A 26,907-nucleotide genomic window follows, 5' to 3' on the forward strand; every position below is an offset into this window, starting at 1 on the left:
CCTTGCCCAGCAGTAATGCAGATTTATTTCAGCAGCCCAGGGTCTCTTAGTAGTGTTTGTGTGCTACCCGCAGGTCTGGAGTCCTCTATTCATTCATGTTATTTAAATAATAATACATATGTATAATCCTTCTTCCTTCTGTAACTGTTCTACTTGAAGAACCAATTAATTCCATTTGTTACTTCCTGGTGTATTATTTCTTCTCTACAAGCTGGAATCCCTTTAGGAACCCTGTCTGCCCTTGACTACTGATTATTTCCTTGGCTTTTCAATCATCAGAGCCTCTTCCTGTGGATTTTAGAGCATTATTGTGATTGTCAATTTTAATAATGCAGGTTTGCATAGTCTGTGCCTGCTGCAGGCCTTTAAAAAAAAAGAAAGACAAAAAGGACAATCCTGCTTTCCATGGCTTTAAATATAAATGAACCAATCATTTTGATTTTTTAAAAAATGTAAGTAACTCAGTCTTGCTTATTATATGCCCATATATTATGTGATGCATATGCAAACACTGACACTCACACAGCTCTTCTCTCCTTCTGTTCTGGTCAAAGGAATAGCCACAAAATGCCTTCAGATTTAAAGAAAGTGAGCTTCCAAAAGAACAAAGCAGGAAAAGGATCAGCCATTCAAATGCCTTTAAGCAGAAGGCACTAAACTCAGCTCTCCTTTGAATCCTGACCCCCTTGAGGAATGGCACAAGCCATTGCATCTGATGAGGTTACATCAGTTTTTTTCCAAGATATTATAGATGAAAAACATTTAACATATTTTCAGGAATTTATTTGGTTTGTAAGCACCTGACCGAGTGATCCTGAAGTGCTTGAATAAATCCTTAGAGGCAGACAATTCAGAAACAAAGGCACTTCCTGAGGCATCAGGCTGCAGGGATCAAAGTTTCGGATCCCCTGTACTTCCTTCTGTGCCATTACGTGATTAGGGGAAGCATTAAATGCCTACACATTGCCTTGGCAGGGTGGATGGTTTAATTTAGCTATCAGGCTTCACGCAGAGCCACACCACCACCAGATTCATTCCTCCAGCTGCAGCCCTGGAAGTTCTAAATCTCCAGCCAATGTCACTGGTCATCTCTAGTCGCCTGCACCCAGACTGTTCTGGCATGGAGTACACAGAGGGTATTAAAACTCTCCCCTGTTCATCTGCCGAAATGAACAGCACAGCAACGTCTCCAGTTCCAGCAAGGGCTTCTGCTGGTGGTTTTGAGAGTAGAATGAATACCATAAACAGAAATGACTCTTCATCTTAATACTCTGCTCTGTACTGCTACCACCATCTGAAGTGGTGCTCTGGAGCTGAGAGCACAAGAGGAGCCAGTGGGAACTTTCTTGGAACTTACCTCGGCCAAGCTCCACAGGATGTGTCTCCTGTCCCTCAGCCTGAGTGATGGCAAGGTGCCCACAGAGCTTTTTTAGGTCTGTTCATTGTGGCAGCGCAAAATTAGGTGTAGATCTGAGATTCCAGTTACATCTGTCTGTAAATAAACAGCGCATCTGCTCTCTGAGCTGCACAGGCACTGAGAGGCTCATGTTTGAGAGGTTATTTGGGACCAGCTGAGATGCAGCTCTGCCCCAGTTTTGTCCAAATAATGATTTCCAAATTAAACCCACCATAAGGCTGCTGATGAGAGCAAGCCAAAGCTCACAGCCGTACTGTATCTATGAGCTTTCAAATGCTGCCTTAGCATCTTCCTTTTAGTTACTGATCAACATAAGCACAAGCTCATCTGTTTAGAAAGAAGTGCTATGAAAAAATACAACAAACTGCAGCCAGTTATGTCAGGCTATGGGAATGCACCACAGTCAATCACCTAACAATTAGTAACAGTACTCAATAAAGATACAACTAATAATGTCCTATTAGCACAGAAAACAGTGTACAAAAAGCACAGGGAGGAAATGGACAAGCTGGAATGCTGGGAAAGAAAATGTTCTCCAGAGTAGCAGTGCTTCCCTAAAGCAACACCTATCTTTTACAAAGGAGTTGAAGCTGAGAGGAGCAGACAGAGGCAAACAGGATAAGGGCCAGCACAGGGAAAGGTCCTCAACGTCCTGAAGGGTCTTGTGTTCACCTTTCAGAATCCAAGGAAAACAGAACATCCAGTAAAATGTTTCATTCCAATGAAGGGATCACGATTAAGCTCATTACCATATCGCGAGACCCCGGCATTCAGGTTTACTCACAGCTGGTTCTCACTTTTTTTATATGTGACAAACACATACAAACACATCTTTTACATGCCACTGTTCATGTTCACATTTACACACCCATCTTGTCACACAAGCATTTGTTGGTGGTTTTCAGAGAGCCATTTCCCACTAGGGTAGCTCAAGGATGAAACTTCTTTCACCTTCTTTGGAAACAGCTGCTCCTGGCTATCTCCAGTGACATGATTTGGAAATACATTGACCCCAGTCTGATTCATGATGAATATGCACACAGAAACATAAAACTTGTGGGCATGCATTTATGCAGAATAATGCACACAAAATATGCATTAGGCTCCCTTGTAATGCTCATACCTACAAAAGGTTAAATAGCCCTCAGTGAGAGAGAGCTATTTAAATGGACCTTTTTATAATGGCAAACAATAATGCATTCTGGTTACCTTCTGACATGGCTTACTTCCAGTCAGCATTAAGGAAAATTGCTACCTGATTTCAATACATCTTGGTTCAATTTCATGCAAGCTTATTGTCTTCTAATTATCAACACAGCAATTTGATCTGCATCCAGATTAAGGCACTGCCCTGACTTCTAACACCAGAGCAACGCCCGTGGTGGTGTGCTGATTTCTCAAGCAGTAAGCAGTTTGCTGCTGTCTCACATCCCCAAGGCACAAATAAGCAGATGTTGCATTAAAGCTTGTTATACAAAACTGCTTCAGTTGTGATATGCATTTTTAATATTATATACTGAGTGCATTACAGCAAAAACTTCCAGGGCCAGTAAACTCCTACAAATTCATTAGCAAAACCAGCTTCTCAATTAAATGTAGCTGAAGACTAGATCTAGTTGAAAATGATTGTCCAGCAGCAGCTGAAATGAGTGAAAAGCTTGATCGTCTTTGCCCCACATGAGCACGGCTCAGTTTACCATTCCAGTTTTCTGAATGTCAGTTGGGATTGCTTCTCATCAAGGACAGGCTTCATTGACCTTTCCCTTCTTTTCCTCACAAGGATACTGTGGTTGGCTTGAAAGCTTGAAATTTTTGACAGAATTACAATTCTGAGTGTAAAAGCAGAGGCACAGCTTTTCACAGTCAGAATGGTTTCTACACAGAAGGCACTAGTAGGGAAATGTTTTGGAGCACGCCCTGACATGCTTTCATTCATGGGTAGGTTTAAAGGATCAGAAATTATACCTCCTGTTTTTGAAAGACAAGCCAAAGGAGAAAGCAACATTTTCCCTCTCTTTGGCTTATTTGCATTTCTTACCTACGTTCTTCTCCCTCAGCTGACATTGTCAGCTGCAGGATGACAAGTGAAGAGCACCCCTGGAGTACACTCTAGCTAATCCTCTACAATGCCTGCAGACTATACAGTGAGTTGGTGGTTACAACAGGAGCTCTTAAAAAACAAGCATTTTGCCCTTCCTCCGAACAGAGGGGAATCTTTGTTGAGCACTTCGAGGAAACTCGAGCTAGGAGAGGATAATTATTCTAGAAGTATTTGTTTAATGACGGTGTAATGCAAAATAAACCAAAAATTAATCTGGCCAGCAGCAGACCCAGGTTTAGATAAATCATCTCCTGGCTGCCTCTGGTAAACGTGCCATTTGTCTGGATGGTGTTTATGGCATCACTGGCTGCTGCTGCCCAGAGCCACGTTCCAGCAGCCTTGTGAGACCTCCTGCCTTAAAGGAAGAGAAGTTCTATAACACAGCCTGCAGGATTACTGTCTTTGATGAAACCCTCTGGCACTAATCTTTCCAGACAATAACAATGCAACCACAGCAAGGTGGAACAGATAACAGAAGAGCTTTCCCTTCCTCACTACTGGTTATTGCTTCTGTGCTTCACTGTGCTCCTTCACCACCTCTTTGAATGTATTCATGTCCCCCAAAGGGTCACGAGGCCAGGGGGCTCTGCACTGTCTCTTCCCTCTCCTCTTTACGTACAAACATGACCATGAGTGTGCTTACTTCTGTCTCCATGAGATGATGGCACCTTCACCACCATCCTTCCCCCTCATGGGAGGAAATGAAGATGATAGTTACTAGAACTTCTTATAAGCTCAGCTGAGACATCAAGCTGAACCAGTCTAACTCCTTATGAATAACACTAAAAGTTAATACTAAGTCCCAAAAACCTAAAACAATTTCACTGCCTGCCCCACGCTGACACTGCCATTTGACAAGTGACATGACTAAATGAATTCTCCGTCCCATTAAGACTGGAATTTGCAGGGATTTATACAGTGACACTTGTATCATACATGCTAGCACCTACTACCACTGTACTGTAATTGGGCACTAATTTAACCCGACCTTAGCAACTTGTGCAGCCTGACAGCTCCCCATGCAGCTCACTGCAGTCAGATCAGAGTCTGCTGGGGATCTCATGCTCCTTCCACATCCCTCCAAATTAATAGCATTTCGTCAGTTAGTTCTACAATGCCATTAAACACAGAAACAGGAGAGATGACTGATCCTGAAAGCACAGCACATTTACAGGAAGGGAGAAAATGCACATTACATGCCTAGACATCACATCTGGTCTAAAACCTATGGGTGGTGGCATATTCCTAATTATATAGATTACACTAGCAATCTCTTCAAGAAAAAAGATATAGCTTGTGAAATATGATGAAAGATTGATTGCTTGTGCCAACATTTTTCCTGCCCCTAGCAGCAGCTTAATTCCCTAGTTAAGACAAAGCAAAATCTCTCCTTCTTATGGACTTGAAAGGCAATCTAGCAGGAAAACCTAAAGATGAAGGCAGGAAAATATGGTGAAGTAGCCTGGTGAATTCCCAGGATACTATGTGTAGAGATTTCTTCCAGTTGGTTTATCAACTTCAAACCCTCTTGTATTCTGCATTTATAATTGTTTGCAGATAACTGTAATGCTCTAGAAAGTGACTGCAGATATTCTTTCCAATACATAAATTCCTGGCAGATTTTCTCAGCATTACTTCCAAATTAAGGATACTTGTTTGTCCACTCTAGCACTGGCTTCAGATTGTATCAAATCCCAGATTATTCTCAATGTAGCTGATCTCTGTAAAACAGGTTTACCTTAACATAACTGCTCGTGGGAATCAAGAAGTTCTCTTTGAACCAACAAATGTTGTAGCACACGAGCTGAGGTGGAAAGGAGGTACCTAAACCTCAGGTAGAGGGTGGATGGATAGGCACAATGAAAACAAAATCCTGTGGAAGACTGCCCAGTACCAGCTCCTGCCTGTTAAAACTGCTGTTTTCACTTAAGAATGAGTATCTTAAACTGAAAACTTTTCACTTCATATGTACTACTGGCAATTCAGAAGTGGCTTGTGGTACTGTTTTCAAATTAAAAGGGAATCCAAGAAAATCCTCCTGACAACAGAAGGAAAATTTCAGACTAAAAGCACCTGTTTTTCTGGATGCAGCTAAGGGCATCCAGAAAAGAGGTCCTTGCAGCAGAGGTGCTGGTGCATGCTGCACCTTCCCATTCTGAACCCATAAGTAGCACTAATGGGTTCAGATACAGATTTACTCCTCTGGTTTAGAAGAGTTCCTTGCCATGTAAAATACTCTCTTTTGAACAAAAACCCCAAAATGATTGCTGCTGCCTGTAGACACTGCACAGCCATTTGTCACCCTTACCTTTAGGAGACTGATGAAACATTGAGACTGAGGGCGTCAGATTTGGTCAAACACATTTTTCCACAATCCCACAGCACAGGAAAGATGCAATCTTCCCCTGCTCACATGAGGGCCCAGACACCACCACAGCAAGGAGACAGTGACCACCACCAGGGCAGGAGTAGAAAAACCCCAAGAGGAAATCAGAAAGAGCTCCAAGAGCAAGGATGGAGCCAGGCTTGGCATGGGTCTGATCCCTGGGATCTCATGGTTTGACTGTGTAACTTGCTGAGTGCTCTGCACATCCCTAGCAAAAGCGTTCAGAGAGCCAAGGAAGACAGAAAAGACTAAGAAAAACTTTCAAAAATATTTGAGAAAACCTGTGCCAGAATCTCCTCAGATGTATTTCCATGACTAAGCATGAGAACTGAATTGCTGCTGCCATACAGAGGGGGCTGCTTGCTGGTCACGGTCTAAAAGCACTGATGAAGCAATAAGCACAGCTTAATTGCCAAGAAGCTTCCATATTAATCACACAATTTTTGGTCAGAGACATGTGAAAGCCCGTAGGCTTTGGAGCAGTAAAACAGAACTGGGGCCGTATGGTGGCAGAACAAAGTCTGCTGAAGAATGTTGTATTTTCTGCCTTTGATAGGGACTTTCCAGAGCTGTCAGCTGAGCTGCAGAATTAGAAACCTGACATTGCAGCAACCAGTTTTTAGATTTCAAGCTGTTCAAATGACTTGTCTCCGGGGAGGAATATGTAGCATGCAGGAATCAATAGTGGAACAGGTAGAGATGCCAGAGTACAAGGGCAGCTGCCCCAACACCACACCCCAGCCAGCCAGGCAAAGCTGCCAGAAAGGAGTCCTGGGAGAGGATGATGGAAAAACTTGCTATCTCTCTGAATCAGTACCAGAGAGGTGCTGCAGACAATTCACTCCATTTGTGAGATTGCAGCTCGATTATATTTGCCTCCACCTTGCAGATTGATCTCGCACACGCCCTCAGTTCACACCATGCCAGTGCTCCAAGCCACTTGCTGAAGAGATTATAAAAGAGCCTATTTTATCATATCCTCACCTCTGAATGCATTACAAGTGACACCGCTTAATTTTAGCCAATCTGAACAGCTAATTAGATGTAAACAGATTGAAAAATTGTACACACAGGACAACTCATTTTTCAAAAGGCCACTAATCTAAACAAACCTGAGTCCATCAATTCGCTTCAACATTTGTCTAAATGAATTACAGCACAGACCTGTCCTGCACTGGCCTTGTGATTCATGTAAGAGGCTTCCTCCTCTTTTGATGAAAATTTCAGGCACTGTACAAAAGAATAAGTTATTTATTTATCAAGGCCCTATTATAACAAATATGAAGATGCCTCTCTGTCTGAATCTAGTGGACAATGTGTATGAACCAAAGCAATTCCAGCCTACCTTTTCTCTTGCCTCCCCAACACATCAAACACACCATATCAAACACAGAGAAGCTCTCTGTAGTAACAGATAAAAATCAAATTATATTTAATCATGATCAATACTGGCTGAAACTTCAGAGCTCTTTGGGTGTGATCCTCCCCTGGAGAAATGAGAAGGAAAAGAATCCCGGACAGGTCCTACAGAGACATCTGGTGATCCTCCTCCCCAGCAGGACTCCCTATAAGCACAGGCTGGGAGAAGACCAGTAAATACACCAGGAATCAGGGAAGCACTGCAGGACAGAGAGAAGCCCAAAGGGGCCTGTCATGACTCAGATGAGACTGGGAGCTACTGAGGTTATCCAGTGCCTGGCAACATAGAGAAGTCTTAGAATGAAATGCATGTAGCATGGCCTCTTTTTTAATACAGAGCAATTAGCAGAGCTTTATGCATGAAATTTTCCACTTGCTACTAAAGCCCACATTGCTTTCATTACCTGCAGATGTAAATATACACAGTGAGATGGGAGAGGGCAGAGAGAAACACACTTGTGTGGATTCTGCAATGAACAAACATATCCACATAATCAATCCCTTTCTGGGCTGCTTAGCACAGCAATCTTGCTGAACAATACAGGCTAAACTCTGCCTATTTCATGTGTAAACTAATTTATGGTACCTAGAACTAAGGGTCTGCTGAGCATCTGTTGTGATCTTCCATGTGACAGAGGCCCTGGACTTTCAAATTCATCCTCATTTGAGCAGAGCAATCCAGACAGCCAAGGGTCAAAACCTCAAGTGCTGCAGAATCCTACATAACTTTTAATCACTTGCTTCATTGTGCTATCGTCTTCATTTACAAACACACATATAAACTTCACTCAGAGTTTGTCTAGCTTTAATTGCCAGCCCAGCATCTCATTAGACCTTTGTCTGTCAGCATAAAGAGCCCTGCTGCTCATTTCTGTTCCCCACACTGGTACTTACTGACAGTGACCTAAGCAACCCTCTCCTTTCCCCTGACAAAGCCTAAGGCATCAAAGCTTCCAGGCTGGGTTTGCTTGGCAGCCACCACCCTCGGCTGTACACAGCCTGCTCCCCCAGCTTCCCAGGGCCTTTGGAGCTGCAGTCACCACCCCTGGTAAAGGTGGAGGTAATCTGCATCCTGGCTCACAAGTCTGATTCTTAAACCTCCCCATGGCCCTTTGCCCTGCTTTGTTTGCAGAGCACTCACACACAAGCCCCCTCACCACCTAAACTCTTTGGAGCAGCACTGTTTCCAGTGGAGTTTCCCCATTCACTCCTCTGCTTTCTTGTCTTTGCTCTGTGGCTTTCTGCTTGGCCACATTAGAGGACTTTCCCTTGCACCACAGTACCTAGTAAATCAGAGTGGGCTGCAACAGGGAACCACTCACTTTGTACTTCCCCAGACAGAACTTCTGAGAACCTGATCTGTGAGAAAAGTATGTGCCCACATGGGCCACTGGTAAAACAAACAAATAAATAAAGAGCATAAGGCTGATCCCTTTGCTGTCCATCTAACAATGATAAATCCACTTATAATTACATCCTGAAAGGCAGCTTTTACTCCACTAATTGTGTACCACGTCAATTTTGCACGATTCTTGTTCCTTAATCATAGTGTCATGTAGCAGCATGCCAAATGCTTCACTGACATCCACGTACACTATATCAACCAAACTTGTAGCTTCATAAATAACATTTCAATTAGCTGACAGAATCTATTACATCAGCCCATATTGCTCAGCATTAATTCTCATTTATTCCTTTATTGAGCAGGTCCGGGACTGCATGTCCTGTTCCACCTCAATCAATGTCAGATTGGCAGGCCTATAAATATCTGATTTTTTTACCCCTTTACCCTTTTTAATACCTAAACACCTACATTCCCTCAGACTTTTAGAACTTCCCATGCTCTCCGGTTTATAGAAAACCAACATTAACATTCCTTAACTAGCTCTCTTTAATCTGCTACCTGCAAAACATTTGGGACTGCAGGGGTAAAAAGAGCCCTGCTTCAATATCTGCTTTTTTAATGGGTTTAAATAGGCACTGTCATTATCTAACTGCCATGCAGATAGAACAAATGGGATCAAGAAGTGCAAGGCATTAAAAAATTCATGTGAAATAACATGGAATGGATTTGACTTCTTCCCCACGTTGTGGTATTTTCAAACTGCAGTTTAGAGAGCTCCCTGTTGTTGAACACTTTGGGCTTCTATTCAAGTATTCTCCTGAGCAACAAGCAATGTGTTCGTTTTAAATTAGAAACTAAGCATTTTTTATAACACTATTCAAAAACCCAGGCTGACAGATTCGTGGCCACATTTTAAGAACTGATAGTGCTCTGCCATAAAATTCTAACTCGCCTGCATTTGATTATGAATTGCTCTGGATTCCTGGGCTTGCACCACACTCATTAAACTTGTCCTGTGTGTGCATTTACAGAAGTAGGTGGCAATCTCCAGTTTGCTGAGTGTCTAGGAATCAGTTGTGCCCTTCCTGAAGATAAGCTCCCACTGATTTCAAAAATAGCAGGCAAAATTTCTGGTTTCATTTCCCAATCTCTGAAATTAAAGAAAGCTTCTTAGACAAAAGGGAATTTAAAGATCCAGTGCAGAATATACTAAATTTGCCGTATGCAGCTGAGCTCTGAAATGCAGGAGTTAAAGAAAGCAAATACATGAACCTTTAGAGAGACTTGGCAGTATTCATCCCATTTGTTCTTTTTAAGATCTCATGAGAGCATCTAACAAAATCCTATGTCACACCAAAACCAGTTCAAAGCAAGTGCACAGTGAATCAGCTTCTTCAATCACTAAACCACAGAATATATAATGATGAGATGCAGGAGGATCTGAAGTAGTTCTGGTCACTCCCAGGCTGCCTCAGACCCCACTTGCGCAAGACATACACATTCAGAAGAAAAATTTAAAAGTCAATGGCATTCAAGCATGTGATAAAAATGAAGCATGTGCTTGAACACATGCTCTTGCCCCATGAAATAAAGTGTAGCAAGCATGGAAGAGCCATTTGAAAGCTTAAAAACCGTATTTTTTCTCTGTGGAAGAACTCCCTGCGTAAAAAAGCAACAGAGGGGGCTAGATCTGCCTCACATGGTTAATCTCTAGTGACTCCACAGTTGTCACAAGGAAAATTAATCCAGGTTTACAGAGATGCAGCAGACAAATCTAGACCACTACATCTCTCTCTTGCTGTGTTTACAATAACAGAGCAATAAATGAGTATTTGTGATTGGGTGCTCCCTTTTTAATCTGTTTGCTAGAGTATCATAGGATTTGTTTGATGATTTGATGACTTAGTTATTCGTGGATTTACAGATTGCACATGATTAGACAGCATATCTTGGATATTTTTTCCTCCGTTTTTATGCAGAAAAGCAACTTTTACTTCTAAAGCAAAACCAGGGCATCCTCAGTATTTTTTAATGTAGGTGAGCATCTCCCATTCATAGAATCCCTCTGTAGCTCTGAACTACTTACACAAAGTGCAAAAAACCTAAAGGATTGCATAATGCAGGAAAGAGGCTATGAATGAACGTCATTCATGCTTCTCGCCTACAGAAGTCTGTGGATCTTCATGGCATCTTCTATTCATTTCCTTCAGTTTTGCATGAATGGCTGAAAATGGGCCACAATTCATTCACTACCTGTCACCTCCTCCCCAGTGCTGAGAGCCTGCTTGATGGGACCAGGAGCACAGCAAGGGCTTCTGCCCATCAATAACATGGCAAGCACAGGTACAAAACACATCACTTCTCATTGGATGTTTGCATTCTAGCTTCAGGAGCAGCAAGCAGAACCCAGGCAGAACCCAGGCAACTAAACCCAAACCCAGCATCTTCCAGGGCTGCTGCTTTATAACCCTGAAGAGCTTGAGCTCTCAGGAGCTGTGGGGATTTGCTTAAACACCTCAGCCAAGTGGTGAGCTCAGTACTCAGCTCAAATGAGAACCAAAGTCCAAAAACTGGTATTCCTGTCATCTCCATACCTTCCTAGGATCTTCCAAAACTGCTAATGCATCCCACCCGGCATAAAACGCCCCTGGCAGGGGTCTAGAAGTCCAGCACTTGTGAATGCCCAAGCGCTTCTCTTCCAGTCAACAAAAACATATGGGAACTTCATCCTTTCCTAATTTTCAAAGGCCACAAAGAGACATTAACTGCCTTTCCCTGACCTAACTCTTATATAGGTCAGATGGGCACCAGCCCTGAACTGGAAGTCATGTAATCATGTTAGGACAGCAAAGAGCCTGAGCTAATAAACCTGGCCTTTCAGAGAGCTTATTGGTTTGGGCTCAGTGCCATGCTGAGGTTAACAAGGTAAAAACCCGTTTAACAAAGGAGACATATCTGACCATCCACAGTCAGGTCAATCATTTAAGGTTTAAACATTCCCTCCAGAGGTATTTACCCAGTCAGTGCACGTTGCTTAGAGTTGATTTTGTCCCTTCTGATGCTGCTCTAAATTATATCTCCCAAATTAAATTAGAGTAGAAGAAGCTTTCCTATTGCCTTATTGCAGTTGACGAGCACATGTGGGGTCAGCAGATATTCTAAATTCACATGAGAGAAGCTTGAATCACCTATTACACTCAGGAAAAGAATCTGCAGCTCAAAATACAAATTCTCTTTCTTTCCAAAGTTGAACTAGAACAGCCAGAGCATTCTCCCATATATTGAGAACATGTGTGTATGTGTGTGTTTATCAGCACTGCGTTTTATACACTGCTTTATTCAAACCAATATACACTCCAGGTTTTATGGTGTATTTTGGCTCAAGTGTGATTGCTAGGACAGTGTTTACAGCAATATTCACCGTGTTCTGCATAGCCCTGCCCATCAATCAACACTGTAATAAAGCAGAAAGGGAAATCACTGGGAAAGCAGCAGAGCTGCTGAATTCAAGTAAGCCATAGAAAACCAGCATGGAGACAAAAGCAAATGCAGTTGGGTCAAAGTAGCCATTTACACCTGTTGATTAAAACAAAACAAAACAAAAAAAAGTATAATGCTGCACTGTGGTTTGCCTTGGAAAAAATAACACAGGCTTCAAAGTGTTAATTTTTTCCTCCCTGGTTTCTCTGGGTTAGTGTTTCAAGATGACTGCTGCTCCATATAGATGTATAATATGTATGTGTTTATTCACACATCTCTAAGTCAACAGGAAAGGCAGACCAGAATACCAAATCTATCATTAAATCTACATGTTGGCACCTACAAAGAGCTGCAGGACTTCATTTTTTTCCTGGATAAGATTGAAGGGATAAATTGAAAGACTGAACAAACAAACAAACAAGCCATGCTCATTCTTAAAATACACACACAAAGCAAGAGAGTCAGAGATGGGGGAAAGAAGATGGCTCGTAAGGCTGCTGGTTTTCAGGTTTGTCTAACAGATCAGGAATAAGCTGAGGAGCAGTATAATCTCTGATTCATTCTGGATGGTTTATGGGTTTGCTGACAAACTCTGGGGCTCAAAAGCCCCAGCCCTGGCTTGGCTCTGAAGCAGCATGTGCTATTCCCAATTCAGACACTCAAGTATGATGCAGCCTTTGCCCAGCTTGGATATCCAGACTCCACTTCCCAGTTTTTATTCTCTCCCTCACTGTGAAGAAGTGCTCACAGTGTACCACGCTGGAGTGCTAATCTTAGAATTAGCACCTCTAGATGCTACTGTAAAATAAATGGTGATGATGATATTAATGAATTATCACTTGTTTTGGTTTTTTTTTTTTTACATCTTGCTTTAGCATAGATCATAAAGAATTAACATAAAACTCTAACTAGGATAAGACCTGTGTACCCAGGGCCCCACAGAAGTCAGCAGGACTTGAATGGAAATTGAAGGAGGCTGTGACACAAATTCAAGGGAGGTGCTTATGCACTGCCCTGCCAGGGGTCACAGCAACATCCAGTGTGACAGTCACCCCCAGTAAATCCATCAGACTGTGCATGAAAGCCAGTCAACAGAGCTGAGAGTGCAGACAATGCAGGGAGGGCAAAGAAGTGCTCCGTGTGAAAATGAAACCAAGGAGAGATGTTCTTAGCCCATTAAGAGCTATAATGAAATACTGCATCTTGAGTTTGTTGCTGTTAGAAGGAAGCCAGGAAACGAGCAGGAATTCATTATAAAGCTGCTCAAGACCAAAACATGAATCATTGGGTTCTAAAAAAACCCAGTTGTCTAGAGAACGGCACAGATGAAAATGAATGGAATCTCTTTAAATTACTCTCTGTATAAAGTCTTTCACATTCATCCTTTCTGGCTTTCTGATTAGTATCTTTCTGGGATGTGGGTTTTTAAATAATTCCACACCATACTCCCAGCTTCTGCAATCAAAACACTGAAATGGCTCTTGATTCTGCATTTTTCATCTTCATTTACAGGGAAAAATGTCTTCTGCAGTAAGAAACCTGAAAGCCTACTGTCTTACCCATCTACTGGATATCCCCAAAAGTGTATGCTGAAGGCTCAGTAATCAAATGAGATTAAGATTCCCCCATCACTTTACAAACAAGGAGAGTTTTGTATGTTATTGCTGCATAAAGGAGGATTAAATCACCTCTGGAAAGCCCTCAAGATCATTAAAGTGCTAAAAAGCTGGGACCTCTCTAATCTCAGCATCCCTGACAGGAAAGCAAAACACCCCAAATCCTACCTAATAAACTGAGAAGACTTCCCTGCACACCCAGATGGGAATGCATGAAAGGAAAGCATGGCAGCAAAACACAGCCTCTGGCTATTTTGTTCATGCTCTGACCAGTTTCCTGAGAAAAGGAGGCTTGTATGACCACATGGTGTGCTGATCTATATCTGCCCATTGCCTCAAACCTTTCCCAGCCATTTCTGAGCCCTTCAGCAATTGCAGTTCCACGTGAGGAGCTCCACGGAAGGAGCAGCAGTACTGGGAACTGAACTGGTGTCAGTCACGGGGTAAACCACCTCAAAGCAGGGAGCTGGCCATGTTCTAAGAACCAGAAAAACATCACTTGAGGGAAGTTCTTATTACATGTGTACCTCATGACACCAAGGAAATCCAACCACGAGATACAAGTCTGTTGAAACTTGGTTCCCTTATCTCCCAGCTGGCTCTAGTGGCAGGAGTTTTGCTAAAAAAGATGCTGTGCTGAGCGCCGCTAACTGAGACTGCTTGGAGAAGTATAAGAAAGGAAAATTTTCAGGAAAAAACAGAAACCATACAAGATTGCCTAAGACTTCAGGCTTCTCATAGGAACATATCCCACTCATGATTGCTGGAGTGGATTTTACGAGACTTACTGTGATGACACCCAAAATTTATTACAGCTTTTACAACAAGAAAATGTCTAGTAAAGAGTGATGTATGACAATATTTACTTGTCTGGATTGAGCCTCTTTAGCTTCTTAGGGCACATAAATATACTTTTGTACTTCAAGAACAGCTATAGCTGCCTACTAAATCTTGGATAATACAAGGCAGCTTTGTAGACCTTTAAACACATGTCCCAGCTTGGTTCTGTCCCCTTCACAAATCTCCTTCCTTACTATCTGCACAGTCAGTCCCAAGACCCTGTTCTGCTCATCTTCTGTCAACCTTAGCTTCTAAGATGGAACTGTTTGGAAACCATGCTTTTAAACTCTTATGCTTGCTGAGAATGGAATTCATTACTTTCAGAAACTGGCCAAGTTTGGTTTCCCACCTCCTCAGTTTCAAAACAAACTGAAAACCTTATCTGTCTTCCTTGGTAGGTGCGTGATGAATTTTGCACAACTCGATTTGAAAACCAATTTATTGACCACAGGCAGGAAAACCCTATAATACATATAAATCAAATTGTAGATGTCTGATAAGCACTGAATAAGGTATTTTTCTGGTGTAATGGTTTAAAAAGACAATCTAAAAGGACATTCGAATAAAATAGGAAAGAAGTCACTCCCAAAAATCACACTCCCCAACCTGAGGTAGGGCATTGCCAAGACCCAACACTTATATTTCTAAGGACTGCTATCAGACAAGCAAATCCATTAATGACTGCACCTAAGAAATTAAAAAAAAACCAAAATAAACCCCAACCTAAGTGCTAGTTTGCCTGCATTTTACAGTATCCCCTGTATGCCACAAAGGACTCAGGCTATTTCCACGTTCTGTTTTGCTGTTGCTGTTCTTATAAAAATACATTGCTCTTTCCCTGTGACATTTCTTCATATCTTTGAAAGGATGCTCTCTGCTACCACAAAATATTTGGCTTGAATCCTCCAGTGAGGAGGAGCCAAGGGTTTGGCTCATGTTTTAAAAACAAAAGAAATATCACCCTAAACATAAAACAAATGAGTGCAACTGTAACAGTAGATGGAGATAGAGCTCCTAGCACAACCTATGAATAATTCCAAGTCCTATTAGAAGTAACACAGCTCTCTAAATTTCCCTAGAAAACAGCATGTCATGATTAGGTTCCAGCTTGACTGAAATGCAAAATACCACTATTTTCAAAGACAGAGCTGAACAAAAGACAGTATGTAGTGCAACAACTAAATTGCAAAGCATATCCACTCAGAATCCGAAATTGAGTAAGACAATGTGTGTACACATAAGCACAGAGATATTAAAAGAGGGCTCTTACCTCCGTCCCCAGATCCTGAGCCAGCATCTGAGGAAAGAACAGAAAGAAATTTATATTCATGTGCTCCACTACGTCCTGCGAGCATGCAAAGCAAGGCTTCAGTGGAGTGTACTACAGTGTACCTCACGTTTGATGTCATCCCTGGGTAAATTATAGAGATCTAATCTGAATGTAATTCACTCAAGCCATCTTTCTCGTGTCTCCATCTTTTTTTCTTTCAAGCCTCTCTATCAGATGAAAATAACGGAAGCCACAGAATGCTGCAATGTCCTTAGAAGTCTCTACCTTGTTTCGCTGTACTTAGACTGATAAATCTTTGTTCCCAGCAGTTGAGCAAAGTTACTCCACTTGGTCACTATTAAATGCTCACCAAAGAGGAATTTTAAAACCCATTTGTTTGACAACAGACCAATTGTAAATTCATGTCATTATCTTTAGAAAACAGTGACATCTCATCAGATCATAACTGGTTGGAATGAACCACTAAATTACTATTATTCAAAGTCTTCAGATAAATGATTAAAATGCCATTTTTCTCAAGGTTGTTGCTGAGTTTCAAAACAGTGCTTTCTTTTTCCTCTGCTCAACATTTTGTTGGCTGGAATGACGAGAGTCACAAATTTAGAAAGTGCAACATCACAAAATTGCCAAGGCCAGAGCTTAACTAAGAAACTTTCTAAGAAAGGCAAAGCATGGAAATGCACACACGTAGGGTTACCAAAAATAACACCTAAGAGGAGTTCCTTCTGCATGGAATGGAGAGCTTGGAAAAGCTGCTTTGGGATCAAAGCACCCTATGAACTGTTAGATCTCATTTACTGATCTGAACTTGCACATGCCATCACTGCTCAAAACTAAGAAAAGGAAAGGAAAACCTTTGCTAATTAATAGATTGCAAGAACTGCTTGGGGAAAATCTAAGGAAAATGGCTGCTCCCTTCTCCACTGAGGTCTTCCTTGGAAGAAGGAAAAACAGGTCAAAGACCTTGATCAAGACTTCAGGAAACCCTTTTTTTTTTTTTTTTACCTTCTCTGTTTCCGAAATCCACAATGCATTTCAAAGAGAATGCCACCAACACAGCTGGCCAATTGCCAGAAGGCAAGCAAGTTTCAGAAAAGTTTCAGCAATACACTGAAATTATCCCTTTAATCAAAAAGTTTGAGCCAAAAAAGACCAGTTGCTGTGCTGAGAGAATTTACTAAGTCGAACATATCCTACACCACAGTAGGCTTTGTCAGCCTGAGCTCCATTTAATACCAATTTATGGACAAAAAAATTGCAGCATATGTTTTTTTCTTCTTGAAAATTGTCAGGTAACAGCTTCAGAGAAGAACAACATTTCCAGGGAAAGGAGTTTATTTTCTCTCAGGTGTATGAAACATGAAATTACAGCACTGAAAAAAGTTTGTCTAATGTACTTTTTATTGACTCCTCCATCCTCAGCCAAGAAAAAATTCTGCTTTAAGTTTAAAGAACTCTCTCAAGAACAAAGGCTTACTCCTGCTCTTTTCAAGTTAACTTCACTGCCCACCTCTAACAGATACTGAGCACGAAAGAAAAACATCAAGAACTCCTGCACATAAGCAACTCAGTTTTCCTGACAGATTTTGCTCATTCACCTTTCTAGCTGTTTCATAAAAGCTGAGATATAAACAGCTCACAACACTCAGAATGAAGCAAAGCTGTCTTACATGCCAGTCGGTTTTCACAAGTCCAGAGCAAAACACCTGTGGCACAGACCTGTTCATTATGTGTGCTTTGGACTGTATTTTCAGCTGGCAAAAATTGGCAGGACTCATTACAACCAGTGGTCTGTTGAATCATACCAGCTGGGAATCTGGCCCTACAAGGATAAGGAAAAACCTAAGAAACTGGATTGCAGGCAATAATGCTCCAGTTTTCTCTCTCCAGATTATGGAGTGGTTTGTGGTAATCCAGATGCCCATTTATCAGACATCTGCTCACTTAATCTGCTACCAGTTACTTGTCCTTACGGCTCAGAAGTGTAGGCAGGGCACATGATGATCAAGAGCACAAGATACAAATTAAAAAACAAATCTACTTCTGTGCTGAACTCTTCCAAACAGTGCCAGGAGTACAGTGTATGATTGACTGTGAGCCTATACTAAATGACTTAAAAGAGAAGGATGTCAGCGACTCCTCATGCCCAAAACTACAAAGCATTAACCTATAATGACTTCAAGATTTCAAATGGCTTTGCCATCCACAGGTCATTTTCCAGGGGGTGTGGCAAGGCCAGCAGGCAGCCTGCAGTGAGTTATACATACCAGTGGCACACGATCCCTCGGACACCAGGAGGATTTCACTCTGCTGCTTGCAGGCAGCCTGTTTCAAGTAGCATTCGTTCTGGTAGGTGTCACCATTGGAGCCACACACGGGCACATAGTCATTGTTACACTGTGGGGAAGGGACAGAGAGCAGCAGCATTAGTCACAGAGCAGGTGGCACAGCACCCATTTGGCTGCCCCTCCAGCCACTCCCCTCTCCCTTCCAGCATTAAAACCCTGGCAAAACAACAGACAGGGAGACATTGACTTTCCTCTCTCACCTTTACAGCTACCAGGGGAGAGGGAGGAGGTATTATTAAAAAGAAAAATCAAGCTTGAGGAGGTACAGGGAAAGGTAATCTGAATGGGCAGAGTGTTCACTAAGTGCCCCAGAGAGGTCTCTCACTGCCAGAAGGAGCAGGGGGCATTCCAGGGAAGGAATATGGGCAAAGCAAAGGACTCCTCACATCCGCAACAGCAGCTCCTGTATTGCCATTGGATGGCTCCAGACAAACTGTAATGAACAGGCTCTCTCCTCCCCTCCTCCTACACCCCCTCGGTGCTGGTGCTACAGAGGAGCCGAATGCACACACACAAGTGTGTGTGTAACTGTTGCAGTGCTGACTGGACAGAGGGAAATTATTTCTGAGGCACCTACGATCAAAATCCATGCCTCTTCCTTCACAGACACTTCTGCTCCCGGCAAGCTGCAGCTGGGATGCTCCACCAAGGTCCATGCTCTCCCCACGGTGGCCAGTGGGCAGGAGCAGCAGCACTGCAGCCAGCTCAGCCAGGGCAGAAGTTTCTAACACACCATGCACCCCTGCTTTGGCTCAAACTCCTGCTGAGCTCTGTGAGCTACCTGCTTGATTCCCTCTGCCACTGGAAGACAGATTTGCCCCTTCTTGCTCATTTAAAAAATAATCACTTCATTTTGTACTGAAAATTGGGCAACCTACCGGGTGCAGTTATCACAAGATAATCATGCTTGGAGGCTCAGAAATACTTGGATGTGCCCTGTACATGGCAATTATAGCAGGGATATGATTATCTCATGATTACCCTACTCCTGGTATGCCTCATTGTTTAATTAGAACAAATGGAATGATCACAATTATTATTTACATATGCTCACCTCTGCCTAAATCCAAGTAAAAATTTAGAAGAAATCATACATCCTATTCAGCTGTATTATGCCACGAAGCGTCTGAGGTGTGTTTGTGGGGCACAATGGAAAACACAGAACTGAAATTTCAGGGATATTAACGTCAAAAATGCTTTAAACTGAATGACTACAGAAGTGATTAACACAAACAATTGCAGAGATTGCATTAATTGCAGGCCTCCACACAGAGCAGCTGCCAAGAAATTATTCATAGTTGGTCAGAGTGACATTTTGATTGGGCCAAAACAAATGACATTTTCCTTTTGCATTGTATTCTCTTAAATCTTCCCAAGCTGTTGCCCACCCCCAGCACCCTCTTCCCTCAGAACAAGGAAGAAAAACAGCAGCCACAACAGTAGAAATCCTCTCCTCCTGCTCCTCATGAAGGGCTCCTCCATGCAGAGATTTTAAACTGTTGATGAAAAATGTTTCTAGGCTATTTTCACCATTACGTTCCAAATCTGAGCAATGTTTCAAGCATAAAATGCCAACTTCATCCAGAAGCTCAACAGCAATTGCTGGAGGCTGATCTGGAATACATAACCAGGACAATTAACACAATTGTATGTATTTTTAAAAGCATGAAGCACCAAATCATGCTTGCTTTAGGTGTAATATCTGCTTGTCACCCATGGATTTATGAGGAATTGGGCCCAAAGTATCTCAACAGGCTTTGTTACGTGTAGAAACAAGGTTGGATTCTTTGCCCAAGAAACACAGTGGCAACTTCTGTGCCCGAGAAACACAATGGCAACTCCTCTGCTGGTTTTGCCCAGAGCAAGGGGTGATCTTTCACACTGACTCAGCTGCAGATCTGAAAGGCCAGACAGCTCCACATAAATGGTGAAATCCTGATCCACAGAAAGGAGAGCTATGAGTTAGGCTGGAGCTTCTTCCAAAGCCTGGCAATTTTAAAATGCATTTGAGAGACACCAGGATCACAGGAAGTAATAGCCCACTCTTCCCACCACCACCTTTGAAAAATCAGCATTCAGCTGGAAAAGGTGGGAACCAAAAAGAATAAAGGAAGTAATACCTTCCAGATGGATCCTGCCTTGGCTTTGAGCTGGAAACTGCAGTAGAAGTTACCCAGAAAAGAAAACCGATGAGAAGAACACTGGTGAGAGGGTTGTGAGGTTATCACCAGGTGGTTCCTAACCCACTGGAGCTAAACTCTTGTACTTGACCATGCTGAATCCTGTGCTCGCAGCTCTTCACTATCACAAAATACTTCTTGCTGGTGCTGGAGAATATCAGGTGATGAAAATCAGCTTCCTCAGTCTGGTGACATGTTTCTGTCATTGGCTTAGGGCTCAACAGACAAGGCCCTAGATGTAGAAATGATTCTTCATCCCTCAAATAAGGACTGATCGAGCACTCAGGGAAATCCATGTCAAAACTCCCGCTAAACCCAGCAGTGTAGTGCCACACTGTCCACTTCTCTCCTATACATGCCAGTTTTCAAAATACAGCTGTGGAGCAGGGAAATGGATGCATCCAATGCAGCCAAGCATCAGTCAAAGGCTGCTTTCCTCAGCACCTACAGCCTTGAGTGCCCACTGTCACAGCCAGGGACAAACCAGCTTTGCAAGCCTTTGGGTCAGTGCTGGGCACTGAAAGCAGGTGCTTTGTTTCCTAAAGATAACAGTAACCTGGATAACTCCTCCTCCTTGTAGCACTGTTAAAAGCTTGACCTCCTCCTACTTTTATGGATCAACTACTCCCAAAATGCCACCCACATCTTGAACCAAGTGGCACAAAAATATATTCTGGAAATGTAACAAAGCTGGAAGTTGAACAGATCATGTTGCAGCTCCGCAAACACTGAAGCACGTGGAAGACTCGACATGGATGAAAACCGGACTCCTTCCTCACATCAAAAACAGCTACTGTCCACAGGCTTCATGACTCAAGAGAAAAAACACTGATGGAAATACCTGGTATATTTTTTTTGTATGTTTGTAAGAAGGAAGAGCCAAGCTGCCAGACCTATGGCTTTGGGCAAACAGGTACTGACCCCAGCAAGCCATGTCTCCAACTACTTGGCTGCTGGCACAGCTCTACACTTTCAGTCAGACCCACTGAGTCTGAAGGAAGGAAGGCATGGCAGTTTCCCTCATGCCCAGCCTTCCTGCTGGAGCCAGCACTGTCCCAGTGCCTTCCCTCCCTGCCAGCATCAAAGTCAGGGCTTGTCCTGCACATGAGATGGGTCTGCATTTCCTGATCAGAGCAGGACATGGTGTTTTTCAAAGAAATACATGCCTCATGGCAAGGTATCCCAGTAAACTGTGATGAGAGCCAGCCAATATGAATCTCTTTCTCAGCATATGCCTGCTGGCTCTCCAGGGCTGGAAATCTAACTTGGGTATTCCAGAGCAGTCTGATCATATTCACTCTTTCAAATAAAAATAAATTCATTTTAACTCCATTTGGACAGACATGAAACATCTGTGACTCTGGTTTGAAAAAGCCCAGACAAAGACTGGACTTTCACTTCTTCACTGCAGAAGCCCTGCTCCCCATTTCTGTGTTTCCCAGCCCTTCAAGACACAGCCTGGCCAGCCAAAAACTTCTCATCAGTACAGAGGCAAAACAAACTCTCCATCCTCGTTTATTCTCTCAAATTGCAGTTAAAACAACTGGCAAATTCTGAAGAAAACACAGAACACAGTTATAGTGATGAGGAGTCTGCTATTGACTTGCTCGCTATCACCACAAAGAGTTGTCACCGAAATGGGAGCCCTGAATTCTGATGGGGGACTCCCTTATTCGTGCCATAAATTACCTGGCCAGCTCTGCCTTACTTAGCCAGCCTCAGACACCACAGTAGAAATTAATTTTCTACTCCAGTGGCACATCTCTTTGGCTTGTCACACTGTCCACTGATGTTACAAGAGAAGCTAACATCCCCCCAAGCTCTGCCTGTATCAAAGCGCTCGCGTTAGACTAGAGAAGCCCCCGGCACCACAGTGCCCTTGGCAGCGCTGGCACAGCATCAGCCACAGCTAACTTGCCCTCCAAGGTCACAGTCAGCCCTGCGGCTCCACACAGGGCTCACAGCAAGACAAAGAGCTCGGAGTGCTCACAGGGCCTGATCCAAAGGCCACTGAAACCAAAGATTGCTCTTGATTTCGACCCATTTTCCACTGATCAGGCCCAAAATTGCCCAACTCATTCTTTGGATCTTATTTACATACTCATTTACCAATAATCTGATTTCCTTAAATCTGTCTCAACTGCCCCCTACAGAACTGCTAAACTCAGCCTACTTACAGTGTTCACCTCTCAAAGAGGGCACCACACAGCCTGGAGAGGTTTACTTAGCTTCATTTACCCCAAATCACCAATTATCAGCATCCTGCCATGGGAAAACAGCGCTCCCAATGCCTTCTTCCCTACTGATAGCAACATCTGAATTTGCGCCTTCCAGGCTATGAGTTCACTGCCTTATGCCAAATGGCAACACCAAAGAGGGAGCAAAGACAAGACCCAAGCACTCTCAGTGGCTGCTGTAAGTTCCCAATGCTCTTGGCACATGTCTCCTGCCTTACCATCAGGCACTGGGACAACTCACAGACGTTTCACTGCCTTAGAGATTTTTCTTAGAAAGAGAAAACAGACCAGACCATAACCCTTATATCACTGCATATGCTGAGCCAAGGCAAATGCTCAAAACAGCATTCTCACACTGCATTTTTGATTGCATGTGAACTCCAGGTGGAATAAAAGACTCCCATGGTCAATATGAATTCCCTTCCAACACGGGAAATACAAGCATTTCAGAACTACTGTCTTGCTCTCATTAGAGAAAATTCCTTCTTTGTTTAAAATGAAGGAATTTATCACTTGGGTTCTTTCTCCAAAGGCACATTTGGCTCTAGAAATATAAACGATACTTGCCATGCTTCAAAGTGAATAGTCTATCAAGGCTCTATATTAACATAATCATTACAGACGTGCACAATCTTGAACTGCGCACTATTTGGCCTGCTTTACTGTAAACACTCAAATCAACATTGTAAGTTTCACAACTTCACAAATCTACATTAAAATGCAGAAAAACACTAGGGCATAAACACACGTAGACCCCTGTGCTGGTACATGCTTTAAACTCCTTTAATTTGTGCAGTTTCTATTCAGGTCATTATTTAAAGACCAGCTGTTTTGCGAGTTAGCTAAAACATATTAAATGGAATCCTTCATAATGAAATCGTCTGACTTTGAGAATGGCTCAGGTTTAGATGTAGCTGCGAGAGGAAGAAACAAGAAATAGAAGGAAAACCCCCTACTACTCAGTAATAGCTCTCCTAAAACTATATAAAACCTAAAGGAAGTTCATCATTTTGGAACAGAGGGATTGCTCCTTAATCTGATCAGCTGGGCAGATAAACAGGCAGAAGCATTGTCACTATGCAGCCCTTCCTGAAAATATTGCATAAGCACATTACAGATCCATTTCTTTAACTAGATCAGAACTCCGAATACAATAAGCCATGATCTGTATCAGAAATGAATTTAGAAAGGACTCTAAATCCTTGTTAAAAGGGCAGAGATGAAAAATCAGAAAAGCTCAACCTGGAACTGCAGACCCAAAGAGACATTTAAAGCCACAGTATCTGCATTTTCCCAGAGAAACTTATGTCTTCTTGACACCAGTTGGCTCTCCTGCCAGCTTTTATACACACTGCCAGGTTTTCCCTCTAACTTCTCTGCACATAGAGAAATAAATCGCCAAGTGATAGGTTATAAAGGGAGATTTGTATTCTCATTAGTGAATTAGAGAATGAAATATCAATCTTCTTACCTTGAACTGACAGACACAAGTCACACTGTCTCCAATCCTTAAACACTCCCCATCAAATTTACAGGTATTGGTGTCGCAGAGAAAGAGATCATTTTCTCTGTCATCATAACCTCAAATGTAAAGAGAGGGAAAAAAAAAGTCAGCTTTGGTCTAGCAAGAGGAACAATATGGGATGATTGCATTTTAATGCACACAGCACAATAACCTTGTTGATGAAATGATAGAGTCCAGATTTTCTTTTGTCCTTCCCTGTCCTCAGCTTTTCACTTTTTCTCTTGTTTCTCCCTTGGTGTTTCTCTCAGTTCTTGTTCCCCACTACCTCACGCACTTTTTTTCTATTTCACAGACTCGGTTTCCTCAAAAGTCACCCAGTAATTAGGCTATTTCATGGCTCTGGGTTGGAAATGTTATCAACTTATCCCCATCCGATCACAAATCTGTTGGACAAAAGTCCAAATTGGAATTTCTCCAGCCCCTGACACAACAAAGCCCCCAATAATAAAGACAAACAGGCTGTGTGTTTTCTGTGATGGTCTGCCTGATCCCAATGAAGATTGATGACCTCTAAGTTAACAGGAGAAGTGCCAGGTTCCCCACAAGCCGCTGAGTGAACCGAGCTCTTTGCCTTCATATTCTCCAGGAAAAACCAACAGATCTGACTGAAGATTCAGTTCACGAATACAGGCATGAATTTCAGATTTCGCTAGCAGACTTCCCACTCCAACAGCGTGCGGCAAGATATTAAACAAAACAGCTATATCAGACTCCAAACCCATTAAGATCTGAATCCATTGATTTTTTAAAAAACATCCGAGTGCTCTTAACCATATCGCTACACGTTTAAAATGAAGAGCTCCCAGCGCAAATTCTCCCCGATCTAACACGTCATGTGCGATGCACGCAGTACCCCAAATAACGCTCTTCCCCTTGGAAGGCTACTACAGTCTAATTTCCGAGTTATTTTACGTATCGGAGAAGGAGCGGCTGCTGACCTACATAGGAAACCCGTTACAAAGGTCAGCCGGACTTCAAGAAACAGACAGCGGGTTCCCGGTGTCGCGGCGCCGAGCCCCGATCGGTGCGCACGGCAGCAGCCGCCCGCAGGATGCGCACACGCGGCCCCGGCTCCCCGCGCCCCGCTCCCGCAGCCGCTCGCCGAGCGCCCCGTTCCAGCGCAGAGCCGCGCTCCGCCGGGGCTCGCTCTCTGCCCGGGGAGCCGCCCGCACCGGCGGAGGGCGCGGCTGCCGCACCCGGTGCCGCGGAGCGGGGGGCAAGCGGGGCCCCGGGAGCTGCGGTCGCACCGGGAACGGCAGCGAGCCCCGACGCCCGGGACTTTTAGCCTTCGCCGTTCCCGTGCGTTCAACGGGACGCGGCATCACCCTCTGAAGTTGCCTCCCCCGGACTCGTCCGCGCAACTCCGAGCGCCCGGCGGGGCACGGCGCGGCTGACGGGACGCTCGGCAGAGCCGGGCGCGGGGTGCTCCGGTGCTTACCGGAGCAGTTCCAGCCGGTGGGCGTCTGGCAGTCGCTTAAGGAGGTAGGGAAGGCCGCCAGCTTGTCGGGGCGGGCGAGGACGAGCAGCACGGCGGGCAGCAGCAGCCAGCAGCAGCAGTCGCAGAGCGTCCAGCCGCCGCCGCCGCACTGCCGGGGCGGGGAGGGCTCCCAGGGCACCATGACTTCCTAACTCAACTCTCCGGCGGCGGCGTGCCCCCTGGGCGGCGCGGCGGGCGGCAGGGACGGGCGGCGGGGCCGCTGGGCATCCCGGGGCCCCGGCCGGCGGCGGCAGCGGGTCAGCGAGCGGCGGGCGGGCGCTACGCTGGGGCGAGCGGCGGAGCCCGGCGGGGCGGCGCGGGGGTGCGGGCGGCGGCGGGGCGGGGAGCGGCTGCCATAGGGGCCGGGCGGCGGGGAGCGGGGGGAGGGCGCGGAGGGGCCGCCGCCGCGCAGCCGCCGCCGCCGCCGCCTGCCCCGCTCTGCCGCCCGCATCCCTCTGCGCGGGGGAAGCAGCAGGTCCCGGCCCGCCGCGTCACGTGCGCCGCCGCGCCGCCCCCATTGGCCGAGCGGGATGCGGGGCCCGGCGGGCGGGGCCGGCGGTGCCGCTGCGCCCCGCGGCAGCGCCCGGGGCAGGGTCGGGCAGGGCCGGGCGCCGGAGCGGGGACAGCGGGGACAGCGGGGCCGCGGGCGGCGCTCCGCACCCCTGCGCCCGGGGGCGCCTTCCCGCCGGCCGCGGAGATGCGCCGGCCCCGACGGGGCGCGGGCCGGGCAGAGCCGCGCCTCTCCGCGCCCAGACATGTGCGCGCACGGCCCCGGCTGGCGCCGAGCCGCAGGTGGCAAGCGCGCCCGCGGGCACGGGCAGGCACATCCGTGCCACCCTCCGCGCACACACACCGCACACCGCACACGCCCGGGCGCTGCTGAAGTTGCCAGCCGCGCGCCCGGGTGCCGCTATTTAATCACGCGCGGATGCGACGTTAGGAAAATAAAACACCGTCACGGCTGTAGGGTCTGGAGCGGGCACAGGGCCGGCGAGGTGACGAGGGGAAGAAATGAACACTGCGGGGAAAACAGGGAGAAGACAGAGAGGGAAGATCTTGCCCAGCCTCGGCAGGCAGCGGCTAAGGTCCTCTCGGGCTGCAGCACCATCCCACCATCCCCGCGACGGAGCCGGAGGAAAATGCACCATCACGATGGCACGGAGGGCTGCTCTGCCCCCCACACCTAAGGCACGCTGGTGGAGCGCAGCCCCGTAGCAGCATCCCGCCGCCTCCAGCCGGCGATGT

The 26,907-nt window shown here is 44.9% G+C and overlaps 1 protein-coding gene across 2 annotated transcripts in view; it reads right to left on the bottom strand.

The window, feature by feature from the left end:
• TMEFF2 (transmembrane protein with EGF like and two follistatin like domains 2) overlaps window positions 1–26,907 on the bottom strand; it is a 186,402-nt gene that overhangs the window by 95,712 nt on the left and 63,783 nt on the right. The window contains exons 1-4 of one of the 2 annotated variants that reach the window (XM_085066048.1): window positions 25,624–25,980; window positions 24,132–24,241; window positions 18,163–18,292; window positions 15,875–15,901 (exon numbers count right to left, since the gene is read on the bottom strand). In XM_085066048.1, coding sequence (XP_084922174.1) covers window positions 15,875–15,901; window positions 18,163–18,292; window positions 24,132–24,241; window positions 25,624–25,804 — 448 coding nt within the window. In that variant the 5' untranslated portion in view covers window positions 25,805–25,980. Of the gene's footprint in view, window positions 1–15,874; window positions 15,902–18,162; window positions 18,293–24,131; window positions 24,242–25,623; window positions 25,981–26,907 lie in introns of those variants that run through there. The other variant, XM_085066049.1, reaches the window with a different exon arrangement.

The sequence above is a fragment of the Lichenostomus cassidix genome, chromosome 7 (genome assembly GCF_008360975.1).
Source record: "Lichenostomus cassidix isolate B80296 chromosome 7, HeHo_3.0, whole genome shotgun sequence".
In the NCBI taxonomy this organism is placed as follows: Eukaryota; Metazoa; Chordata; class Aves; order Passeriformes; family Meliphagidae; genus Lichenostomus; species Lichenostomus cassidix.